This window comes from Cibotium barometz, chromosome 8 (assembly GCF_041138505.1).
Source record: "Cibotium barometz isolate CiBa-2024 chromosome 8, ASM4113850v1, whole genome shotgun sequence".
Classification (NCBI taxonomy): Eukaryota; Viridiplantae; Streptophyta; class Polypodiopsida; order Cyatheales; family Cibotiaceae; genus Cibotium; species Cibotium barometz.
Window position 1 is genome coordinate 62,704,827 of NC_141053.1, and position 23,671 is coordinate 62,728,497.

A 23,671-nucleotide genomic window follows, 5' to 3' on the forward strand; every position below is an offset into this window, starting at 1 on the left:
AAACAAGCCAAGTGCCAACTGCTGAGCCCCTGTGGGCGACCAGCCACTGAAAAGCCGAGATCCTGCGGGCCTGCCGGCTAGCCCAGAGCCGAGCCCAGAAATCCTCCAGGAACTCCTGTGAGAGTCCCTGCAACCGCCAATGCCCCGCTGCCGTTGGAGAAACCGTCCTCCTCGCCGTCAAAATATGCCGTCCCAGCCGAACAGTATACTGGAAAAAGGTGATCTCTGTGGCCTCAAGGGATGCATAAGGATCATGCCACTCGTACTCCCCGGGGTCCCACTGTAGCCGGGCCAAGGGGTGCGCTGCATATGCCCATATGCGCCAATCCGGGAGCACATCAGCAGGGTCGGGGTCAATATGCCACCTCTGAGAAGCGGCAGCCACTACCCGAATCCTCTGAAAGGTGCACTCTGCAACCAAAGGCGACTCCTCCTCCACTCTCTGGAGTCTGCCCTCATCTTGAATCTCATAGTAGAGGCATCGGCCATCCTCAGTGCTAGCTCTGACAGCAATCAGGATCTCCAACTGTGTAAAGGCTCCCATCCACCGTGGGGCCACTGTCTCGAGAGGTGTGAACCACTCCTCTGTGAGTGCCTCCTGAATATCATCCCTCATAATCAACCCCCCTCTGAAGTGACTCAGCCTCTCCACCTGGATCTCCTCTGGTAGACTGCAGAAAGCCTGCCAGTCTCCAAAACTACGAGCTGGGCCTGCCGCTAAAGGTCCCCAGGCTAGACGAGGCCGAGAACCCAGCATATGACCCTGCTCCGTACGAACCGCTGGGCTCCAGATGAGCGGCTGTCTGGCCCGCTCCTCAACACAAGAAGGAGGCCGCTGAGAGAGCCCCGGTCTCAGCAGCTCCCAAGCTCTCAGGATGCTCAAAGCAAATCTGTCCTCCCATCCTCTACTGAGGCCTGTCCTCCTCATCTCTATGAAGATCCAACGAATCTCTGGTGCCCAAGTACCCCCTGCAGGGGGCGCCCGAGCCTGCAGGCGCTGCAAGAGGAGCTCTTTCCAGGGCTCAGCGCCTGGAAGCAACCCCCGAACAATAAGCTTCCCCAATAAGGCTCTACTCTGATCGACTGGATCTATAATGCCCAAACCGCCCTGAGCCAGCGGAAGTGTAATAACTGCCCATGCAACCTTTGCCCGAGCTGGCTGACCGTCCCACCCAGACCACAGAAAGTTCCTGATCAGCCTCTGTACCTGGCTGATGCAAGAGCTCGAGAAAATCCAGCAAGACGTAATGTACCACATGGTCGCTAACAGCACCTGATTTGCCACCACCACCCTCCCAGCCAAGGATAGTCGAGCTGTACTCCAATACAATAGCTTCTTCCGAATGCTCAGAAGAAGCGGGGCAATCTGCTGCTCAGGTGACAAATCAAGGCCAATCTGGCATCCCAAATACCGCACTGCTGTGCCTGGAGGAATCCATCTAAAACCGGGGTCCGGGCTCCATGCCGGAGTGGGAGCACTATTGATCCAAAAGGCCACTGTCTTGCGCCAATTGATCAATGCTCCCGAAGCTGCACTAAAAACCTGGAGCGACTGCTCAGCCCGAATAAGATTGGCCTCTTGGCCATGCAAAAATAAGCCCGTGTCGTCTGCAAACTCAGCATCCAGCAAATCCTCCCCCCGGACTGGGAGCTGAAGTCCTCTCAAGCCAACCTCCTCTGCCGTCAAATACATACTCATAGCCTCCGCGAAGAAGAGAAAAAGGAAAGGGGCGAGAGGACACCCCTGACGGACTGATCTGGTCAGCTCAAAACTCGGCCCCCGTCCTCCTGCAATCAGCACCTGGTTGCGAGCTGTGGAATACAGAGCTGCCACCCCTCTGATCCATCCTGGCTCAAAGCCCAGGCGAAGCATAGTGCCCTCTAAGAATCCCCAATCAACTCTATCGTATGCCTTCTCAAAATCGAGAAGCATCACGACCAAGTCCTCTCCAAGAAATCTAGCTCGAGCCGTCGCCTCCCAGAAAGTAAAGATGTTGTCAAGGATACTGCGCTCCTTGACAAATCCTGTCTGAGTAGCATGAATCAACTCCCCCAGGAAGGGCTGGATCCTCAAACTCAAGGCCTTTGCCAAGACCTTGTAGACTGTATTGAGGATCGTAATAGGCCTCCAATGCCGAATGTCATCAGATACTCCCTCCCCCTTGGGGATAAGATAAATCAAGCCCTCTGAAAAGCTCTGCGGCATCACCCCAGTGTCCAAAACATGCTGAAAGCCCCTGCGGAGGCCAGGCCCCAAGAGATCCCAATAGCGCATAAAAAAGGCCGGCGTCAGTCCGTCCTCCCCTGGGCAACTATGTCGCGGCAGGACCCTCAAGGCCTCGGCAAGCTCAATCTCTGACAGAGGCGCACCTAGAACTGTACGCATATGGTCTGTGACCCTCCTCTGCACATGGGCCCACACAGTCTGTCTGCAAACATCTCGATCCTCAGTGGCAGGCTCCGCTGAAAGCAGGTCACTATAAAAAGCAGTGGCAATGGCTCTGATTTCCCCGAGCTCAGTAGCTACCGATCCATCCGGTCTACCAAGCTGGCGGACTCCTGCTCGCGCATGACGGGGTTCAGTGGTCTCAAAAAACTCCCCAGTCACTCTATCTCCAAGCTGCGTCCACTGAGAGGCCTGACGACGATAATAAAACTCATGTCTCTGCTCCTCTACCTCTCTAACCTCCTGGCGTGCCTGGCTCAGCTGGGACGCCACCCACTCACATGCAGGCTGCTGCTCCTGAAGGCGCTGTAGCGAAGCAAGGCTGCGTCTCAGCCGTTGCTCCCGCTCGCGAATCTCTCCCAGTCGTGTCAAAGCTGCAGCGTGCAGAAAAGAGCTAAGATCAATGAGTCCCTGGGCACACTGGCCCGCTGCATCCTGGTCAGAGCACTGACTATCATGCCAGATCCTCTCAATGTCCTCAGCGAAACTGGGATCTGCAAGCACCCTCTCTGGGATCCTCATCTGTAAGCTGGGCTCCCGTGTCCCCTCCTCCAATGTCAATATAACTGGCGCATGATCTGAAAATGAAGTGCCAGCGAGAATGCCGACGGAGCCCCCTCGCTCCCCTAGCCAGTCGCCCACATAAAATCGATCAATCCGTATGCCTCAGCTTTCTTTGGGAGGGGCAAAATACTTTGTGTCTTTTATAGATGATGCCACACGCAAGGTGTGGATTTATCCTCTTCGTTTGAAGAGTGATACATTCTCAGTGTTTCAGAAGTTTGTTGCTCATGTTGAGAATCAAACTGGCAAAACACTGAAGGCTTTGCGTTCCGACAATGGTGGAGAGTATATGTCCAAACAGTTTCAGGACTTTTGTGATGCTAAAGGCATCAAGAGGGAGCTCTCTACTCCTTATGATCCTCCACAAAACGGGACAACAGAGAGGATGAACAGGACCATTCAGGAGAAGGTCCGTTCTATGTTGTCACATGCTGCATTACCTCATGGTTTTTGGGCTGAAGCTGTTATGACAGCCGTTCACCTTATAAACAGGTCACCTAACACGAGGCTTGGTGGGAAAGTGCCAGAAGAAGTATGGACAGGGAAGCCTCCGTCATACAAGCACTTGAGAGTGTTTGGTTGCGTTGCGTACGTGCACATACGCAGGGAAATGCGCACCAAACTTGATCCTAAGTCTCACAAATGCATATTCCTAGGATATGGTGACAGAGGTGAAATGGGGTATAGACTTTGGGATCCCATGAATAGAAAGATCATACGCAGCAATGATGTCATTTTTGATGAAACATGCATGTATAAGGAGCCTGCAAGGCAACAGGAGCCTGGCAGAGTCATCTTTGATGATGATGGACATCATGGACAACAACAAAGGGCTGTAAATCAGCCATTACAGCAGGAAAACCAGCCCTTAAATGGTGCTGAAAATGGTCCAAATGGACAGCCAGAGATGGCAGAAGATATCCCTATGGATATACCACAGTTAGAGGAGATACCGGGCATGATTTTTCAGCCTTATGGCATGGAACAAGAGCCACCAATGGGTGATATGCAGGCTGGACAGCAACCTGCAAATGATGGTCATTGGGTACGGAGGTCCACTAGACCCTCCAGAGCCCCTGACAGGTTTGTTCCAGGGGTTGACTACTTGATGCTCACTGACTGTGGGGAGCCCTCATGTTATAAGGAGGCCTTACAGAGGGCAGACAAGGCTCTTTGGGAGCGTGCCATGAAGTCAGAGATGGATTCTCTGCATAAAAATGGAACATGGAAGTTGGTGCCTTTGCCTGCAGGCAAGAAAGTTTTGCCATGCAAGTGGGTATACAGGCTCAAAGTTGCACCAGATGCAAAGCCAAGATACAAAGCCAGGTTAGTGGCTAAGGGCTTCAAGCAGGAATATGGTGTGGACTTTGATGAGATCTTCTCTCCAGTGGTCAAAATGACCACGCTTAGAGCTGTGTTGGCTTTGGTTGCGCATGATGATCTGGACTTGATTCAGATGGATGTGAAGACTGCTTTTCTTCACGGTGATCTCCATGAGGAGATATATATGCAGCAGCCAGAGGGTTATGCAGTGAGTGGAAAGGAGAAGCTTGTATGCAAGCTGAAAAAGAGTCTTTATGGACTCAAACAGGCACCAAGAGAATGGTATCATAAATTTGATACATTCATGAAATCACAGAAATTCAGGAGAAGTGACATAGATCACTGCTTGTACACCAAGAAAGCTTTGGATGGCAGTCTATTGATCCTCATTTTGTATGTTGATGATATGTTGATTGCCGGGAAATCTCGTAAAGAGATGGATGCCTTGAAGAAGAGGCTGCATGAAACCTTTGATATGAAGGATTTGGGTGATGCAAATCACATCTTGGGTATGCGGATACTTCAGGACAGAAATCAGCATGTGTTGTATTTGTCTCAGAAGGAATACATTGGCAAAGTCTTGCAGAGGTTCAATATGGACGGGGGGAAGAAAGTTAGTACTCCTTTGCCTCCATATGTGAAACTCAATGCTATGGACAGCCCACAGTCAGATAGAGACAGGGCTGATACAGAAGCCGAGTATATTGCAGCCACAGAGGCTTGCAAGGAGGCATTATGGCTATCTCGGTTAGTGGTTGATTTGGGCTATACAGGGGATATTCCATTGTTGCATTGTGACAGTCAGAGTGCCATCCAGTTGGCAAAGAACCCTGTCTTTCATGCAAATGTTGGGGTAAAGGCATTATGCCCACCCTTATAGTGTGTACAAGCCCATAAGTTATAGTACATAGTACACTTACTTTTAATGTACTAAGTGCACTATGTGTACTAGTGCTCTGATACCAGTTGATGGGGAGAAAACCAGAATTAGGGTTTAGAGTTCATTCATGGGAGACATACACAGAGAAGCAAGGGAGAGAGAGAGAGAGAGAGTTGTGGGGATAAGTCAACTCACCAAGTGAGTGTGTGACTCCCCTATGACAGCCCATCTCAATGAGTTTAATGGTATTGTCAGCCAAGTCATCAATCAAAAGTTGGCAATGGACGATGAGTTCAAAGCCACTTTTTTGTTATGCACTTTGCCAGAGAGTTGGGACACATTCAGGACAGCCACTAGCAATTCGAATGCTATGCTGTCATATGCAGATGTTGAGGGTGCTCTTCTTCAAGAAGAGATGAACAGGACCATACAGGAGAAGGTCCGTTCTATGTTGTCACATGCTGCATTACCTCATGGTTTTTGGGCTGAAGCTGTTATGACAGCCGTTCACCTTATAAACAGGTCACCTAACACGAGGCTTGGTGGGAAAGTGCCAGAAGAAGTATGGACAGGGAAGCCTCCGTCATACAAGCACTTGAGAGTGTTTGGTTGCGTTGCGTACGTGCACATACGCAGGGAAATGCGCACCAAACTTGATCCTAAGTCTCATAAATGCATATTCCTAGGATATGGTGACAGAGGTGAAATGGGGTATAGACTTTGGGATCCCATGAATAGAAAGATCATACGCAGCAATGATGTCATTTTTGATGAAACATGCATGTATAAGGAGCCTGCAAGGCAACAGGAGCCTGGTAGAGTCATCTTTGATGATGATGGACATCATGGACAACAACAAAGGGCTGTAAATCAGCCATTACAGCAGGAAAACCAGCCCTTAAATGGTGCTGAAAATGGTCCAAATGGACAGCCAGAGATGGCAGAAGATATCCCTATGGATATACCACAGTTGGAGGAGATACCGGGCATGATTTTTCAGCCTTATGGCATGGAACAGGAGCCACCAATGGGTGATATGCAGGCTGGACAGCAACCTGCAAATGATGGTCATTGGGTACGGAGGTCCACTAGACCCTCCAGAGCCCCTGACAGGTTTGTTCCAGGGGTTGACTACTTGATGCTCACTGACTGTGGGGAGCCCTCATGTTACAAAGAGGCTTTACAGAGGGCAGACAAGGCTCTATGGGAGCGTGCCATGAAGTCAGAGATGGATTCTCTGCATAAAAATGGAACTTGGAAGTTGGTGCATTTACCTGCAGGCAAGAAGGTTTTGCCATGCAAGTGGGTATATAGGCTCAAAGTTGCACCAGATGCAAAGCCAAGATACAAAGCCAGGTTAGTGGCTAAGGGCTTCAAGCAGGAATATGGTGTGGACTTTGATGAGATCTTCTCTCCAGTGGTCAAAATGACCACACTTAGAGCTGTGTTGGCTTTGGTTGCGCATGATGATCTGGACTTGATTCAGATGGATGTGAAGACTGCTTTTCTTCACGGTGATCTCCATGAGGAGATATATATGCAGCAGCCAGAGGGTTATGCAATAAGTGGGAAGGAAAAGCTTGTATGCAAGCTGAAAAAGAGTCTTTATGGGCTCAAACAGGCACCAAGAGAATGGTATCATAAATTTGATACATTCATGAAAACTCAGAAATTCAGGAGAAGTGACATAGATCACTGCTTGTACACCAAGAAAGCTTTGGATGGCAGTCTCTTGATTCTCATTTTGTATGTTGATGATATGTTGATTGCCGGGAAATCTCGTAAAGAGATGGATGCCTTGAAGAAGAGGCTGCATGAGACCTTTGATATGAAGGATTTGGGTGATGCAAATCACATCTTGGGTATGCGGATACTTCGGGACAGAAATCAGCATGTGTTGTATTTGTCTCAGAAGGAATACATTGGCAAAGTTTTGCAGAGGTTCAATATGGACGGGGGGAAGAAGGCTAGTACTCCTTTGCCTCCATATGTGAAACTCAGTGCTATGGACAGCCCACAGTCAGATAGAGACAGGGCTGATATGGCCAAGATTCCGTATGCTTCAGCTTGTGGCAGTCTCATGTATGCCATGGTTGCTACTAGGCCAGACATTGCATTTGCAGTGGGAGTGGTTTCTAGATACATGGCCAACCCTGGCAAGAAGCATTGGGAAGCAGTGAAAGGTGTCATGAGATACCTGAAGGGCACACAGGATTTGTGCATTTGCTTTGGCAAACAGGATGCATTAGTGCATGGTTACACGGATTCGGATTATGCTGGTCATCCAGATAACCGGAAGTCTACTACCGGTTATGTATTTACATTCACAGGAGGTGCTGTGTCATGGATATCCAGGATGCAGAAGTGCATTGCCTTATCTACTACAGAGGCCGAGTATATTGCAGCCACAGAGGCTTGCAAGGAGGCATTATGGCTATCTCGGTTAGTGGTTGATTTGGGTTATACAGGGGATATTCCATTGTTGCATTGTGACAGTCAGAGTGCCATTCAGTTGGCAAAGAACCCTGTTTTTCATGCAAAGACAAAGCATGTGGATGTGAAGTATCACTTCATCAGAGAGGTGATAGAGAACAAGCAAATTCAGCTTGTTAAGATTCACACGGATGACAACCCGGCTGATCTGTTGACAAAGAGTTTGCCTCCGGAGCGGTTTGCTCATTGCAGACACTTGATGGGCATTGGATGAGGCCATTTTCAGCCTTGATATGGCCTTGTATATTATCATGTACATGCTGATTTTTTCTTTTCCTTTACTTAAGGGCACTTTGCCTTTAAGTGGGAGGTTGTTGGGGTAAAGGCGTTATGCCCACCCTTATAGTGTGTACAAGCCCATAAGTTATAGTACATAGTACACTTAGTACTTTTAATGTACTAAGTGCACTATGTGTACTAGTGCAATATACATGTGTGATAGGGGAGTCACACACTCACTTGGTGAGTTGACTTATCCCCACAACTCTCTCTCTCTCTCTCTCCCTTGCTTCTCTGTGTATGTCTCCCATGAATGAACTCTAAACCCTAATTCTGGTTTTCTCCCCATCAGCAAAGACGAAGCATGTGGATGTGAAGTATCACTTCATCAGAGAGGTGATAGAGAACAAGCAAATTCAGCTTGTTAAGATTCATACGGATGACAACCCGGCTGATCTGTTGACGAAGAGTTTGCCTTCGGAGCGGTTTGCTCATTGCAGACACTTGATGGGCATTGGATGAGGCCAGTTTCAGCCTTGATATGGCCTTGTATATTATCATGTACATTGTAATATGCGGAAGCTTCAGAGAAGGATCGGTACTTCAAAACTCAGAAAACAACACTCTTTTCGCGACGGAATTAACGCACAAATTGAAAGACGATGTGTAGAAAATAGAGAGAGAAGGGGAAGATGGAGAAGGACACAGTATTGGGTCCCAATTACCCTCTGTAGGGCCCCCACCACGGATGGTGTATTTGCTTTATTCGAATGATGTAAATCTGAAACAAATACAAAGTACTTGACCTTTTCTTGGCTGGAAAACCTGCCCTTGACCTTCAGTCCTTCACCCCTTAGCTTTAGCAAACCCTTGGCTGTCCTGGCCCTTGAATGCTTGAGGCTCTTGGTGAATTGTGAGATGATCCCATTGAGATCTTGGCTTGGGCTTTTATACCCCTCCTATCATCCAGTCGGCCTGCTCATAACAGCCCCAAGACTGAGTTATAATAAATAAATGTAGTTCACACTATACTTACTTTCTGTCCAGCCTGCACTTTGTGTTCACACTTCTGTCCAGCCTGCGCAGCCTCCTGGGACAGCACCCTGGCTGCTGGGCATTCAACGCAGAGGTGTGGGACTGCCCCCCACACCTGGCCGCCTTCTGTTCTAGGGTTTTTACCCTCTGTCGGCTGCCTGTCCAGAGGCTCTGGAGCTGGCCGACTGCCCCTCCAGCCCTTGCCTTGGCTGGTGGGCAATGTCTTGGGCCCTCCTGGCCCCTTGGGGGTGGTTCTATACCTCCCCCATGCCCATGCTAAGTATGCCAATGCAAAACCTTGCCCTGGGGTAGCCCTATGGGCTGGCCCCATCTCTACATGCAAACTACATGCCTACAGAGGCCTGGCATCCAGTTGCAAACCAGATACTCAGCACATCTGACATCATTCCAGAGGGAGACTCACAGCGCGGACTGGCACTGCTTCATGTGCAGGACAATGCACACCTGACCTTGGACTCATGTGCAGGACGATGCACACCTGACCTCGGACGACTGAGATGGATCCCTGGCTGACTCGTCCCGGACTGGGCTCACATGGGACCAGTTCACCATCCCAGGTCCTGCACCTACTGTACAGAATGTCCACGTGGCATCCAAGTGCGGGATGCACGTGACATCTCCTTCTGCTTAACTTGACGGAAGCTGCATAGCCTCCAAATAATCCGTCAATAAAGCCGGATAGTCTTCGAAGAATTCTTTGTCGAGCCATACCGCTTCATGAGTTCCTCGGTCCTGAAACTTCGTGAGGAACTGTCGTAGTCTTCGGCCTGAGCCATGCTTGAAACGGTGCAGAAGGTCTGTTCTGGAACCATTACTTCTGCTTCATCAATGATGTCTGGTTCCGCTTCGTCTTTGACCTCTGAAGGGGGTGGACCTGCATATGGCTTTAACCAACTGACATGAAATACATCGTGCATAGTCCAACTCGGAGGTAGCTTTAACTGCATAGACACCTCATTAATCTTTTTCCGGATGGGGAATGGTCCGAAGCTCCTGAAAGACAACTTTGGGCATCGCTTGCCCACCTGCTTCAATCTTTGCTTCATAATCCGAAGATATACCCAATCTCCTTCCGAAAACTTCATGTCCCTTCGGTCTTTATTGGCCTGTCGAGTGTAGGCCTCTTGCGCTTTAGCCAATCTGTCTTTAACGGACTCTAGGATCTCCTGGTAAGACTCCGTCACTCTGTTCGCCTCCGGTACTGAAGACGACGTCCTGGTTAACAACGATTGGAAAGGCCTTCCAAACGCTGCCTCATATGGAGTCCTGCCAATAGCTGAAGAAAAAGAGTCATTCAAAATAGCTTGAACTAAAGGCAAAAACGATTCCCACTTACCTTGCTGATCGTGGACATAACACTTCAGCACATCAAAGGCCAACTGGTTGTATATCTCTGTCTGGCCATCTGTCTGTGGGTGGAATGCACTGGAAAAATTCAACTTAGTACCAAAATTATCAAACAATGCCCTCCAAAAATGACTGGTAAACTTGGCATCTCGGTCTGACACTATGGTCCCAATCGGGTACCAATGCCGAATGAATAGCTGGGCAACATCCTCGGGGCGGTCACATTGGCCCTGCAAGGAATAAGCATCACAAATTTGCTGAACCTGTCAACAATAGTCAAACACTGTGTATTACGCTTACTCGGACTCGGAGGCAGATTTGTGACAAAGTCCATCGAAATGTCTTGGAAAGGACCCTCAGGAATTGGCAAAGGCTGTAACAACCCTATCTTCTTTCCACGAGGAGCTTTCACCTTTTGACAAATGTCACAGCGTTGTACATAAGTAAACACATCACGCCTCATCTTTGGCCAATAGTATTGCCGTTCTAACTTCTCCAGAGTCGAATTCATGCCCCTATGACCACCTGTAATGGCGTCATGGGCATCATGGAGAAGAGCTGCCCGGAATGATTTCATGACACACAGTCGGCCTTTGTAGTAAAGCCAACCATCGCGTATCAGAAAATGGCATGGTCCTGTGGCATCCAATGCCTGTTCCCACTGAGTACCGAATTCCTCGGAATCCGCGTACGTGTGCTTCATGTCTTCTAGTCCTGTACCAACAAGGTCCAGTCTAGTGGTCTGAATCGCAGATACTTGTCCCTTCCTGCTCAAAGCATCGGCCACTGGATTGGCCTTTCCTGGAAGGTACTCAATCATACCACCGAACTGCTGGAATATCTGACTCCAGCGGTGCTGTCGATCACTCCACTGTGCACTGGGCATCGTCTGAATCCAGCGCAATGCCTGATGGTCAGTGCGAACCTCGAAGTCACGGCCATACAAGAAATGTTTCCAATGTTTCAAGGCCTGAATGACTGCTAGGAGTTCACGATCGTAGACTGAGTAATTCTTTTCGGCGGGCAGTAACTTATGAGACATGTAAAGCTACTGGATGACCATTCTGTTGCAATACACCTCCAATTGCGATGTTACTCGCATCGGTGATCACTTGAAATGGTTCGTCCCACGAGGCAAGGGCTAGACAAGGCGCTTCCGACAAAGCCACCTTGAGGTTCTGGAATGCCTCCAACGCTCGTGGAGTCATTCGAATCTTTTGCCTCCTTGTTTTCACTCCCTTTAGCAGATCGGTGAGGTCTGCCGAGAGATCGGAAAACTTGTCAATGTGGGTGGAATATGCCTGGCATATACTCACAAATGATCTAATGTCATAAGCAGTCTGAGGTACTTCCCAGTTAACAATCTCGGCCACTTTAGCCGGATCAAGTCGAATGCCTTCGGCACTGATTATATATCCCAAGTAATGCACCTGGAACAGATAAAATTCTGACTTCTTTTCATTAACATAGAGCTCGTCGCTTTCCAGCAACCTAAGGACTTTCTCCACATCAATGTCATGCTGCTCAACTGTAGCTGAAAATATGAGTATGTCGTCCAAAAATATGAACACACACACTCCAATCAACTCCCGGAAAATACGCATCATCATGCGGTTAAATGTAGCTGGGGCGTTCGTCAAACCAAATGGCATGACCACAAATTCATAGTGGGCCCGTTCTGTACGGAAAGCTGTCTTGGGGATGTCCCCCTCAACAATCCGAACCTGGTGGTACCCACTCTTTAAATCCAATTTAGAGAACACCTTAGCTCCATTCAACCTCTCGAGAATATAGTCAATTCGAGGCATCGGGAATCGGCTCTTGATAGTCAGCTTGTTGAGTGCACGATAATCGACACACAACCGAGAAGACCCATCTTTCTTCTTGACAAATAAGATCGGTGCTGCAAATGGCGACACGCTTGGACGGATGAAGCCAGCTTGCAACAATTCTTGGAGTTGGCGGTCCAACTCCGATTCCATTGCCTTAGAAAGGCGATAAGGAAACTTGCTCGGGGGTTCCGAGCCTGGGAGGAGATCAATTTTGTGATCCTCCGGTCTGGACGGGGGAAGCTGGGGAGGGAGACTGTCCCGAAGAAAAATCTTCTGGAACTTTTCATGGAGCACCGAGTACTTCTCGGAAGCACTGGCCACTGTTTGGGCTGTCTGGATGTAAATCATCGCACACTGTGCGCCTTTCCTAACTGCTCGCTTAGCCTGCAAGTGGCTTATGAGCGGAAAGTTTGGAATACCTGGCTCACACTTAATGGTCACAGGGTGTTTGACACATTCCGATCAATCTGGAACGTGTGCTTGTCCCACTTGACATCAGGAAGGAACTTGTGAAACCACTGGATACCCAAAATTATGTCTGCTCCTACAAGAGGGGCAACCATAAAGTCACGCACAAACTCTATGCCCTGAATGACTAACTTAGCACCTAGAGCTTCATACTTGACGCTCGTAGTCATACCTGTGCTAAAACCCTCAACTTGTTTGTCCACCGGAGTGAGCTCGAAACGGGCACGCCTAGCGGCCTCTTCCGTGATCACATCCTCCGTGCTGCCGCTGTCAAACAAGACAACGACTCTCTGGCCACCTATGTAGCCAAAGGACTTGAGCAATTCGTTGCGCTCATACTCCTGGTCATGGGCGCCCTTCTGCTTATCTTCGAGCTCCCGGCTAATAATTGCTCCAACTGAAGCACCGGGGGTTGAAGAACTAGGGGTAGCCACTGGGGTCTGTGTGGGAGCTGTGCTCACCACGGAAGCTGTGGAGGCGGCGGCGGGCTTTGGAGGCTTCTTCGGACAATCCCGAGAAGTATGTCCTTTTGTGTGACAAAAGTAACATCTACCCTCCTTCCTGTACTGAGCAAGCTCCTCAGCACTCAACTTGCCACCTGTCTTGCCTGCCTCCGCTTTCTGGTCTGGAGTAAGCTTAGACGCATTGTTCGAGTTCTTGGAGCCAGAGGCTCCCGGGCTCTGTCCTGGGGAAGACCCCCTCTGGTTTTGGCTTTTGCCCCCCGAAGCGTTAGCCTTGGGAGAAGCCGGCTGGGAAGTCTTGGGCTTGCCACCATTGTGTTTCATTTCTGCACTCTGCGCAAGCGAGAGTGCGTCCTCAAAGGTGGCGGGTCTAAACATACGCACCTCCCATTGGATGTGCGTGTCCAGGCCATACAAAAACTGCCCTTTCTTGTCCGCATCAGATAAGCCTAATTGTAGACACAAGGTCGAAATTCTATTGGCAAACTGAAGGACTGGTTGCGCATTCTGACGCGCACCCCTGAACTCGTCTTCGAGTCGCTCAAGGTAGTGGGGCGGTAAAAACCGCTGCTTAAGGTCACGGACGAACTCGTCCCACCCATAAGCTGCCATACCTGATCTGGTGTGGGCATGAGCCCACTGAGTCCACCAAGGAATGGCCTCACCTTCCAAATACCAACTGGCTAAGATCACTTTGTCAATATCTGATTTCCTAACTGCGGCAAAGTAAGCTTCAAATTGATGTAACCATGAATACAGAGTAGTGGGATCGAGTTTACCATTATACTTACTGAAGTTCATTTTCTCGGGAAAATGATTCGAGGGCGCCGCCGATGTCAATCTGGCGTCCAAAGCTCGGAGGTAACGCTCGTGTTCCACGCGTCGCATGGCTTCATCTTCTCGTTGTCGAATCTCCAATGCCCGTATCTGCATCTCAAGCAAGGAGCTTGACTGCGGCTGTGACCCCTCGAGAGGGTCCCTGTGACGAGGATCTGGTATCTGGGGTACGGAAGGAGAGGGAGGAGGAGATGGAAAACGCGACGCTGGAGAGCGAGAACGCTCCTCCAGAGCCAAAATCCGCGCCTTCTGCTCGTCCGACTTGGTTGTCTGGTCTGCGATTGCTCGCATCATCTGCTGGAACATGTCTTGTACACTCAAGCTGGGTGCCCTAGCTGGGCTGCCTGGTGCACTCTGGTCCCATGGTTCTGGTTCTCTCTCGTCGCCGAAGTTCGCCATAGCGGGAAAATGCAGTTCCTTTCCGGAACGCAATCTGACCATCCACTATCTGTGTGGGAGACTTCCGGAGGCTTCCGGAGGCTAAAAACCAACCGTCCTTCGAGGGACAGGAGTCACTCCGAAAGGGGTAGTCCACCGGCGTCTAAAAACCAACCACACGAGCGAAAAATTTTCTGGTTTTCTTTGCTGAATCTTCGTCCTTGAAGTAGGCTCTGATACCACTGTAATATGCGGAAGCTTCGGAGAAGGATCGGTACTTCAAAACTCAGAAAACAGCACTCTTTTCGCGACGGAATTAACGCACAAATTGAAAGACGATGTGCAGAAAATAGAGAGAGAAGGGGAAGATGGAGAAGGACACAGTATTGGGTCCCAATTACCCTCTGTAGGGCCCCCACCACGGATGGTGTATTTGCTTTATTCGAATGATGTAAATTTGAAACAAATACAAAGTACTTGACCTTTTCTTGGCTGGAAAACCTGCCCTTGACCTTCAGTCCTTCACCCCTTAGCTTTAGCAAACCCTTTTCTGTCCTGGCCCTTGAATGCTTGAGGCTCTTGGTGAATTGTGAGATGATCCCATTGAGATCTTGGCTTGGGCTTTTATACCCCTCCTATCATCCAGTCGGCCTGCTCATAACAGCCCCACGACTGAGTTATAATAAATAAATGTAGTTCACACTATACTTACTTTCTGTCCAGCCTGCACTTTGTGTTCACACTTCTGTCCAGCCTGCGCAGCCTCCTGGGACAGCACCCTGGCTGCTGGGCATTCAACGCAGAGGTGTGGGACTGCCCCCCACACCTGGCCGCCTTCTGTTCTAGGGTTTTTACCCTCTGTCGGCTGCCTGTCCAGAGGCTCTGGAGCTGGCCGACTGCCCCTCCAGCCCTTGCCTTGGCTGGTGGGCAATGTCTTGGGCCCTCCTGGCCCCTTGGGGGTGGTTCTATACCTCCCCCATGCCCATGCTAAGTATGCCAATGCAAAACCTTGCCCTGGGGTAGCCCTATGGGCTGGCCCCATCTCTACATGCAAACTACATGCCTACAGAGGCCTGGCATCCAGTTGCAAACCAGATACTCAGCACATCTGACATCATTCCAGAGGGAGACTCACAGCGCGGACTAGCACTGCTTCATGTGCAGGACAATGCACACCTGACCTTGGACTCATGTGCAGGACGATGCACACCTGACCTCGGACGACTGAGATGGATCCCTGGCTGACTCGTCCCGGACTGGGCTCACATGGGACCAGTTCACCATCCCAGGTCCTGCACCTACTGTACAGAATGTCCACGTGGCATCCAAGTGCGGGATGCACGTGACATACATGCTGATTTTTCTTTTCCTTTACTTAAGGGCACTTTGCCTTTAAGTGGGAGGTTGTTGGGGTAAAGGCGTTATGCCCACCCTTATAGTGTGTACAAGCCCATAAGTTATAGTACATAGTACACTTAGTACTTTTAATGTACTAAGTGCACTATGTGTACTAGTGCAATATACATGTGTGATAAGGGAGTCACACACTTATACTTGGTGAGTTGACTTATCCCCACAACTCTCTCTCTCTCTCTCTCCCTTGTGTTTCTCTGTGTAAGTCTCCCACACATGAACTAACCCTAATTCTCTCCCATCACTTGCAAAGATCCTATAACAACTCTCGAGAAGGAGTCATGTGCCTAGAAGCACCACTATCTAGAATCCACTGCTGAGAATTCCCAACGGTGAGTCCAACCGCATCCCTACTTGAAGAAGACGAAACTTCAATGTCCATAATCTCCAAGCGCACAAAAGTTGGAGTCTTCACGGTTAGGGCTGAGGAATCTGCACCTTTCTCGGTGCTCCGCTAACGATACTTCCTCCAATAGTGACCCTTCTCGCCACAATGGTTACATGTCCACTCTTCCTTCAAGGCATCACGATCCGAGTCAAGCTCCTGCTTAGAAGACTTCCCTTTGCCCTTGTTGCTGCTGTTGTTGCGGTCGGAACCTCCGCCTTATGGAGGGTTTGTAAACCACTTTTTGTCACCAATTGGCCGACCATTTGGTCCATCTCCAGATTTTGAGTCTCGTTCACTTGAGGCCAGGCCGGTGTCTTATGTGAAGAGGCTAGTATTTTGCTGACATGGACGGGAGCCAGACTGGTGCCACCCGTGTGTTAGCAGGATGGTGTCGTATGGACGGGAGCCAGACTGGTGCAATCCGTGTATGACCTGGACTGTGTTCGACCCATGGGATTGTCACGCCATGGAAGAGCTAGTATTCGTGCCGTGTTTTGCCTATGGGACTATCACTCCATAGGGAGGCTCGTGCCTAGAACTGTGTCTTACCTATGGGACTGTCACTCCATAGGAAGACCAAGAATTACGTTTTACGTCGTGCCATTTTTGTGCCGACAGATATTTTGTACTTGTTCCATGAACGAGAGATATGTCCATGATACCATTTGTACATACACTCATATTTTGCATGTTCGAAACTGTTTTCGCATGACTTGTATTTTTGTGTTTGCCTACTTGACGTATTACTTACTGAGGGGGGACGCCTACCAGTGAGTCGTGAAGTTTGCTCTGTCTTCTGACGAGTTTTGGTGCATGTGAACAGGTGGTAAGTGTATTGCACATGTTAGTTTAATACTTTAATCTCTAATCTTTTGATTTATAAGGTTATATGTTCACACTCACTTAAAAATGGGCGAAATCTTTTATGCAAAAGGAAGAGGTGATAGTCACCTCTCGTCATGCATCTTCTCCACAAGGCACAAAGCCTGACAGTTATATTTATGCTAGTGCTCATGGAGGGCATGAAAGTCACATGCATTCAAGACATGTATCTCATGGTAAGTAAGACAGGACTGCTTCAAGAAAAAATTTTGCCTTCTGAGTTGTCTCATGGAGAGACAATGCCCTATGCAGGAAAGTCACATGCATCCGAGTTTCAAGTTCGTGGAGCACATGCCACCGTGCCTCATGAAACTTCTATGACGGCCCATGGAGCCCATGTAGATAGGGTTGCCCCGTTGGATAAGGGGAAAAGAAAAAGAGAAGACCATGAGCCTCATGCCAAAAAGCTCAAGGAATTTAAAGCAGGTGACGAATCTGATAAGTTTGATGTCTCTCATGGAGAACATGATGCTTCTAAAGTGTTAGCATTTGTGGCATAGTTCGACATTGCTTTTAGTGATGAGGACTTCACTGAAAAGTCAAAACTACGCCATGCTAGCATGTTTTTGAAAGGAATCGCTGCTCATTGGTGGATCACTGAAAAGATTACCAAGGATCCCATTTGCACCTGGAAGGAATTTAAGGACCGATTCTATGCTCAGTTTTTGCCACCAAATGCGGAGCAAACTCTCATCCAAAAGTGGGACAGGTTGGAGCAAAGAGATAATGAAAGCGTGCGACAGTATGTTAACAAGTTCTGGGAAGTGTTGCTGGAAGTAACTCCCTTTATGCAAATCACTGAGGATGAAAGAAAGAGGAAGTTTCGCTCTGGACTGCAACCAGCATATCGTTCGGGCATTGAATTGCACCCGAAACATACTTTGCAACAGCTCACAGCTTCTGCTCTTGCTACGGACTCAAGATTAAACAGGATCAGGGCGGTTCAAAGGGGAAAGACAAGGCTGTCCCAAATCTGCAAAAGGGTGGACAGCCACCTAAAAAAAACTTCCGAGAGACCCACAAGGGTGGTAAAGCTGAAAATACCACATCTAAAGATCAGGGCCCAAGGAAGAACAAATTCGGCTTAACCCCGGAGCAAAGAGAGCAATATGCCAAGGATGGAAAATGTTTTTCTTGTGGTAGCAAAGACCACATGTTTCGACAATGCCCAGATCGCAAACCAAAGCACGAGAACAAGCAGACCAAGGCTAATGTACATGGAGTTCCTGATGTTCAAGGAAATACAAGTCATGATGCAAAGGAGCGAATGGTATGCAAAGCTTGGGGGCAAACCAAGGATCAGCCTGCCTTATTCATGTTTGATGACTGTGCAACCGTTAACTTCATCTCTATGCAAACGGCAGCTGCATTGGGTATTGAGGTTGAGAACATGGGACCTCAGATTGAAGCCGAAGCTGCATTTATTGGTAAAGAGGTGCAGGTTACACCTTTGATAGGGAAGTTGCGCAACCATATCCAGGGCTACCTTGATAATGAACATTCCTAGTTGCTCCACTAAATGGATGTGATGTATTGTTGGGCAAGCCATGGCACCATAGGCTTGAGCCCCGCAAAGACTACAAGACCAATATGATTTCTTTTATGCATAAAGGCCGCATGCATTTTATTGATGCTGGCAACGAAGGGGATTCCATCCCACTTGTATCACACATCCAAATTAATAAAGCAATCAAAAAGAGTCTTTCTGCATACTTGGTTTTTGTTCGTGATAGCCTTGTACCAAGTCTTCAAAATATGGATGCTATGTCTAATGATAGGCTGAATTTTCTTTCTTCAGAGGCTGAGGCATCTGAGCATGATGTTGAGATGGATGTGTAGACTCTAGAGTGTCAGTCTTCAGTATTGACATTATTTTTATTTCATTTGTACTTGGCACTTGTGATTGGAATTTGGCATTTTGATTCAACTTTGATCATGGATCATGGATGGTGGATTATGTTACTTGTCTCTTAGCTCTAGCCTCTGGAGTCTGAGTTCTTCAGTTATCATTCTTTCGATTTTTAAACTTTACAATGTATATGAATGGTTAATGTTGAATGGTCATTGGTAAATCAATATTAAAGTCAATGAAGATGCACCTTCTCCTAATGCGAGAACTTACAAGGACTTGAAAGCTGTGGTTCCTTGGTCATTGTTTTCATGCATAAGGTTAACTTTTATACATGAAATCTGTGGTTCCAACAACCTAGGCTTAAAAACTATAGATATAGGCCATAATTACAGCTTTAAAAAATTAATGAATAAAAAACTTATTTAAAAACCTTCTCCAAAATAAAAAACGTTTTTAAAAGTATAAAACTTCCTGTTTTAAAAACGTCTAGCAACTATGTGTGTGAGCAAGATAGAGGGTGAGAGCATTTGCATACTCTATGTGAAGGAAATCTGTGGTTCCTTGGTCATTGTTTTCATGCACAAGATTAACTTTTATACATGAAATCTGTGGTTCCAACAACCTAGGCTTAAAAACTATAGATACAGGCCATAATGAATAAAAAACTTATTTAAAAATCTTCTCCAAAATAAAAATAATTAATGAATAAAAAACTTACAGCTTTAAAAAATTAATGAATAAAAAACTTATTTAAAAACCTTCTCCAAAATAAAAAACGTTTTTAAAAGTATAAAACTCATAAAACTTCCCGTTTTAAAAACGTCTGGCAACTATGTGTGTGAGCAAGACAGAGGGAGTTATCTTTGAGAGCATTTGCATACTCTATGTGAAGGCCTTCTGTGAGGAGCGGCTCTTCTTAGCTCCAACATTTACAAGGTGTAAGCAACAAGTCCCTTTGAGTGAATGGTTAGGTTTGGGCCCATTTCATTGCTAGCTTACAGTTCGATACACCTCTTGGAGTTAAAAGGTCTCTTACCCCACCTAAAATGTTGCATGCGCGGAAGCCTGTACTGTACTTGATCCAGCCCTAAGCTTACTGATTAGGAACACTAAAGCAAGAGCAATGATTAGACAGCAGAGAAAAGAGAGAGAAACTGTATTTTCAGTATATTGATATGGTACAAAAAGATGTCTTTGACTGTACAACTTCCACGGTCTTTGGTCTTCCAAAAGCGGACTGAATCCTTGACCAAAAGACTGCCTTAAGGACTGACTATGATCTGCTCCCAATTGGGGATCAGATGATCGAATGAGTGACTAGCCTTTGCTATTTATAGGCTCATGGGAATATCCCTGCATCAGCCCCGACTGCTGTTAGCCAGCAGAGGGCAACACAAAAAACATTTAAATATTACTTAATGCTGCTGACTCCCCTGTATGGTGCTTATGACCTGGCTGACAAGGTAGGCTGACTACTTTGCTTGTCAGAACCTGTCCGATACCTTAATCCTAACCTCAACTTGCTGCCACTTTAGGGATTAGTAGAAGATTAGCCACGTCCATGTGTGTGCATGTGACATTCCCTGCTGCAAAACTTGATGATGGGTTGGAACTTGTCATCCTTCCTTCCTGGACTATTGGCTCTTTCTTGTGACTGTTTGACTTCTGATACTTTTGAAAACCCTGTTACTTTGATTCCACTCCAAGTCTGGTTTGAGAACTATGCCTTTGTTCCACTTTATCCCCATACATGCAAGCCATTTCCTTTACACAGCTATGGTCTCCTGTTGAGAATGATCATGCGTGATGCTCCACCTTTGGAACTGATCTGAGAGCCAATGGTATGCTCCTTTCAGCACATGACTCCTAGGGAATGCTTTCCTCTAGCTTTTCTTGCTGCCGACCACCTCATAAATGCTACCCTAGTTGTGGATCTGGGCACTTTTCTTGGGAAAGCTTAGTGCTTAGATGGTTGAGCCCGAATGCTCTGATACCAATGTTGCATCTGCGGAAGCCTCACTGTACTTGATCCAGCCCTAAGTCTACTGATTAGGAACACTAAAGAAAAAGCAGTGATTAGACAAGAGAGGGAAGAGAGATGAACCGTTTTCAGTATATTGATATGGTACAAGACGCCTTTGACTGTACAACTTCCATGGCCTTTTGCCTTCCAAAAGTGGATTGAATTCTTGACCAAAAGACTGCCTAAGGACTGCCGATGACCTGCCCCCAACTGGGGATCAGATGATCTAATGATTGTCTAGCCCTTGCTATGTATAGGCTCATGGGAATATCCTTGCATCAGCCCCGACTGCTGTTGGCCAGCAGAGGACAACACAAAAATCATTTTAATATTACTTGCTGTTGAATCCCTTGTATGGTGCTTATGACCTGGCCGACTGGTGGGTTGACTACTTTGCATGTCAGATACCCTAATCCTAACCTAAACTTGCTGCCCATTCAGGGATTAGCAGAAGATTAGCCATGTCCACATTTGTGCATGTGACATGAAAGGCCATCATTGGATTGACATTTTGCAGCAAGAAGTTACAGATATGGATTCCCTAAGCCAGAACTGTGGGATAATTCCATTCCAAACAGGGTTGCATTGAATGCAAGCTGAAAATGACTAATGTTAAGATTTCTGAAATGCAAGGGAAAGGGGCAAGGGTGGCCTGTGGAGATTTGTTTGGTCCTTGGTGTTCTCTCTAATCTAGTATGGCTCATTCTTGTTGAGTTTTTATGCATATCATGTTACTTGCATTTTTTTATTTTTATTTTGAAGTAAGCTGCTTTTTCTTTTGTTGGGGTTGTCAGCTTTGGGGACCTCATATTGAAGACCTTGGTACCTGTGAAGATGGTGTTGCTAGTGGTGGCTTCAAAGTGTCTGATGCTGATCTCACATTTGACAATTATGAGGATATATTCTCTGGCTCTCACCTGCAACCACCTGAATCCGAAGACTTAGTTTCTGCTTGTTCGTCCATGGGACAGAGTGGATCTTTTGCTGAGTCCAGTGTTCACATGGAGAGTATACCTGAGGGCAATACATTAGATTCTCAAAATGTTGGTATTCAAAGTGTCCTGTTTTCTGTCCTGTGTTTTTATAACTTTTTCCCTTTTTGTGGTGACATGTATGATTGGTCTGATACACTTTCGAATATGCAGGCTTGTGTGACAGGACCAATGGGCTCTCTTTCACCGGACTCTCAGCCTACAGATGTGAAACCTATCGACTCATCTGAACTTGGCCAAAATCTAGGTGTCCGGGCTGTGTATCAAAAAGCAGGTGGTAGTCGAACGGTGTTGCGACCCTCTTGTTCAAGTCTTTCTTTGTCACTGTCAGGATTGAGTGGTGACAGTGGAGGTGGTGCTGATCACCCTGACTGCCGCACATCATCATCTGCCATGCTAAAAGGGAAACCCCCATGGGGGCCCACAAGCCCCGATAGTGCAACCCTGACTAAAGCACGGGATCATGCCATGCTTAGGTACAAGGAGAAGAAGCAGCACCGTCAGTAAGTCATCCTCCGTGCAATGTCCTACAGCTTTTTTTTTTTTTTTTTTTCATTTTTGCAATATACCATCTGTCCAATGATAACCTTTTGGGCTTTGCCTGTACAGATATGAGAAGACAATCCGCTACGAGTCTCGGAAAGCTCGGGCAGACATCAGGAAGCGGGTGAAAGGCCGTTTTGTGAAGGCAGGAGAAGCGTTTGATTACGATCCTCTAGATGTAACAAAGAGCTGTTGAGTGGTCGTTGATCCACAACTTCCCTTTTCTTGTAGGAATTTTGAGCACAAAGTAGATGGCTTCTTTATTTGATCATGCTTTCATATGTTCTTTGTTACTAGACCCTGTAAGCAGCAACCTTCTTACAGTGCTGGTACTGGTAGGTGGCAGAGAATAAGGGGTAAGGTGAACCTTTGTGCAGATTCCCAAGGGTGCGATAACAAAGATAGCACTACTGTCTGATGCTGAGGTTTTGCTCTTGGGTCTCTTCCTGCAGTCTTCTACATGCTGGTTGGAGGACTTGCTCGCTCTATTTGCGCACATACACTGCAAAGTTCATATGCAGTTTATTAAGCAGGGCCTGCAACATGGCAGCAGGTGCTGTGAAGCAGCCTACTGGCGGTCATGTTCTCCCTCCGTGATTTGTGCATACAACATGGAAACAGCTGTCGTGAAGCCATGTACTGGCCGTGATGTTCTCACTGTGATTTGATCTGGTTGTACCATGAAGAAGGAAGGTTCTTGTATGAAGGATGCACAAGTTTCTCCAACGGCCAGTCAAACTAACATGGAGACTCCCTCGGTTGTGGTGTAACAGCAGACATGTTTTCAAGTGTTTTTTGATGTCTTCTTGCATACATGCAGGATGGCATTTGTAAAGAAGCCTGGAGTTTCTTGCCACTTTGAAAGCATCATTGATGTAAATTTTTCCACTCTTTTTCAAAGACATGAAGCTCTTGGAAGGCTAGTCTTGTTAACGTCTCTCGGAGGGAATTCAAGCCTTGTCAATAGAGATGGCAAAAGTTCTATTTAAGCTTAAAGTTCACTGTGTCTTTCAGCCCCTACACACTGGCCCTACAGGTACATTTTGTTTCCTTGCCCGTGGTTGTACAATACGTTGATGATATCATGCAGTCGTTGGCGCCCGTACAACGATGGTGCAGATGATTGGTTTTACATATGAAGACGCAGACGAAAAGAGGAGAGTTGCTTTCCTTTAATGTGCTTTTTGATAAAAACTCTTAAAAGTATCCTGGTTTTCTTCCATTCGATTAAAGAATGATGCTCTGTCTTTTATAATAACTAGTGGCTCCTACGA

General features: G+C 47.4%; 1 protein-coding gene across 6 annotated transcripts in view; it reads left to right on the forward strand.

The window, feature by feature from the left end:
* LOC147636529 (zinc finger protein CONSTANS-LIKE 9-like) overlaps window positions 1-23,383 on the forward strand; it is a 60,188-nt gene extending 36,805 nt beyond the window's left edge. The window contains exons 3-6 of one of the 6 annotated variants that reach the window (XM_086801995.1): window positions 21,657-21,905; window positions 22,008-22,357; window positions 22,464-22,624; window positions 22,737-23,383. In XM_086801995.1, the coding sequence (XP_086658121.1) occupies window positions 21,657-21,905; window positions 22,008-22,357; window positions 22,464-22,593 (729 nt within the window). In that variant the 3' untranslated portion in view covers window positions 22,594-22,624; window positions 22,737-23,383. The remainder of the gene's footprint in view (window positions 1-21,656; window positions 21,906-22,007; window positions 22,358-22,463; window positions 22,625-22,736) is intronic. The other 5 variants (XM_086801996.1, XM_086801997.1, XM_086801998.1 and 2 more) reach the window with 5 other exon arrangements.
* Window positions 23,384-23,671: the final 288 nt, after the last annotated feature.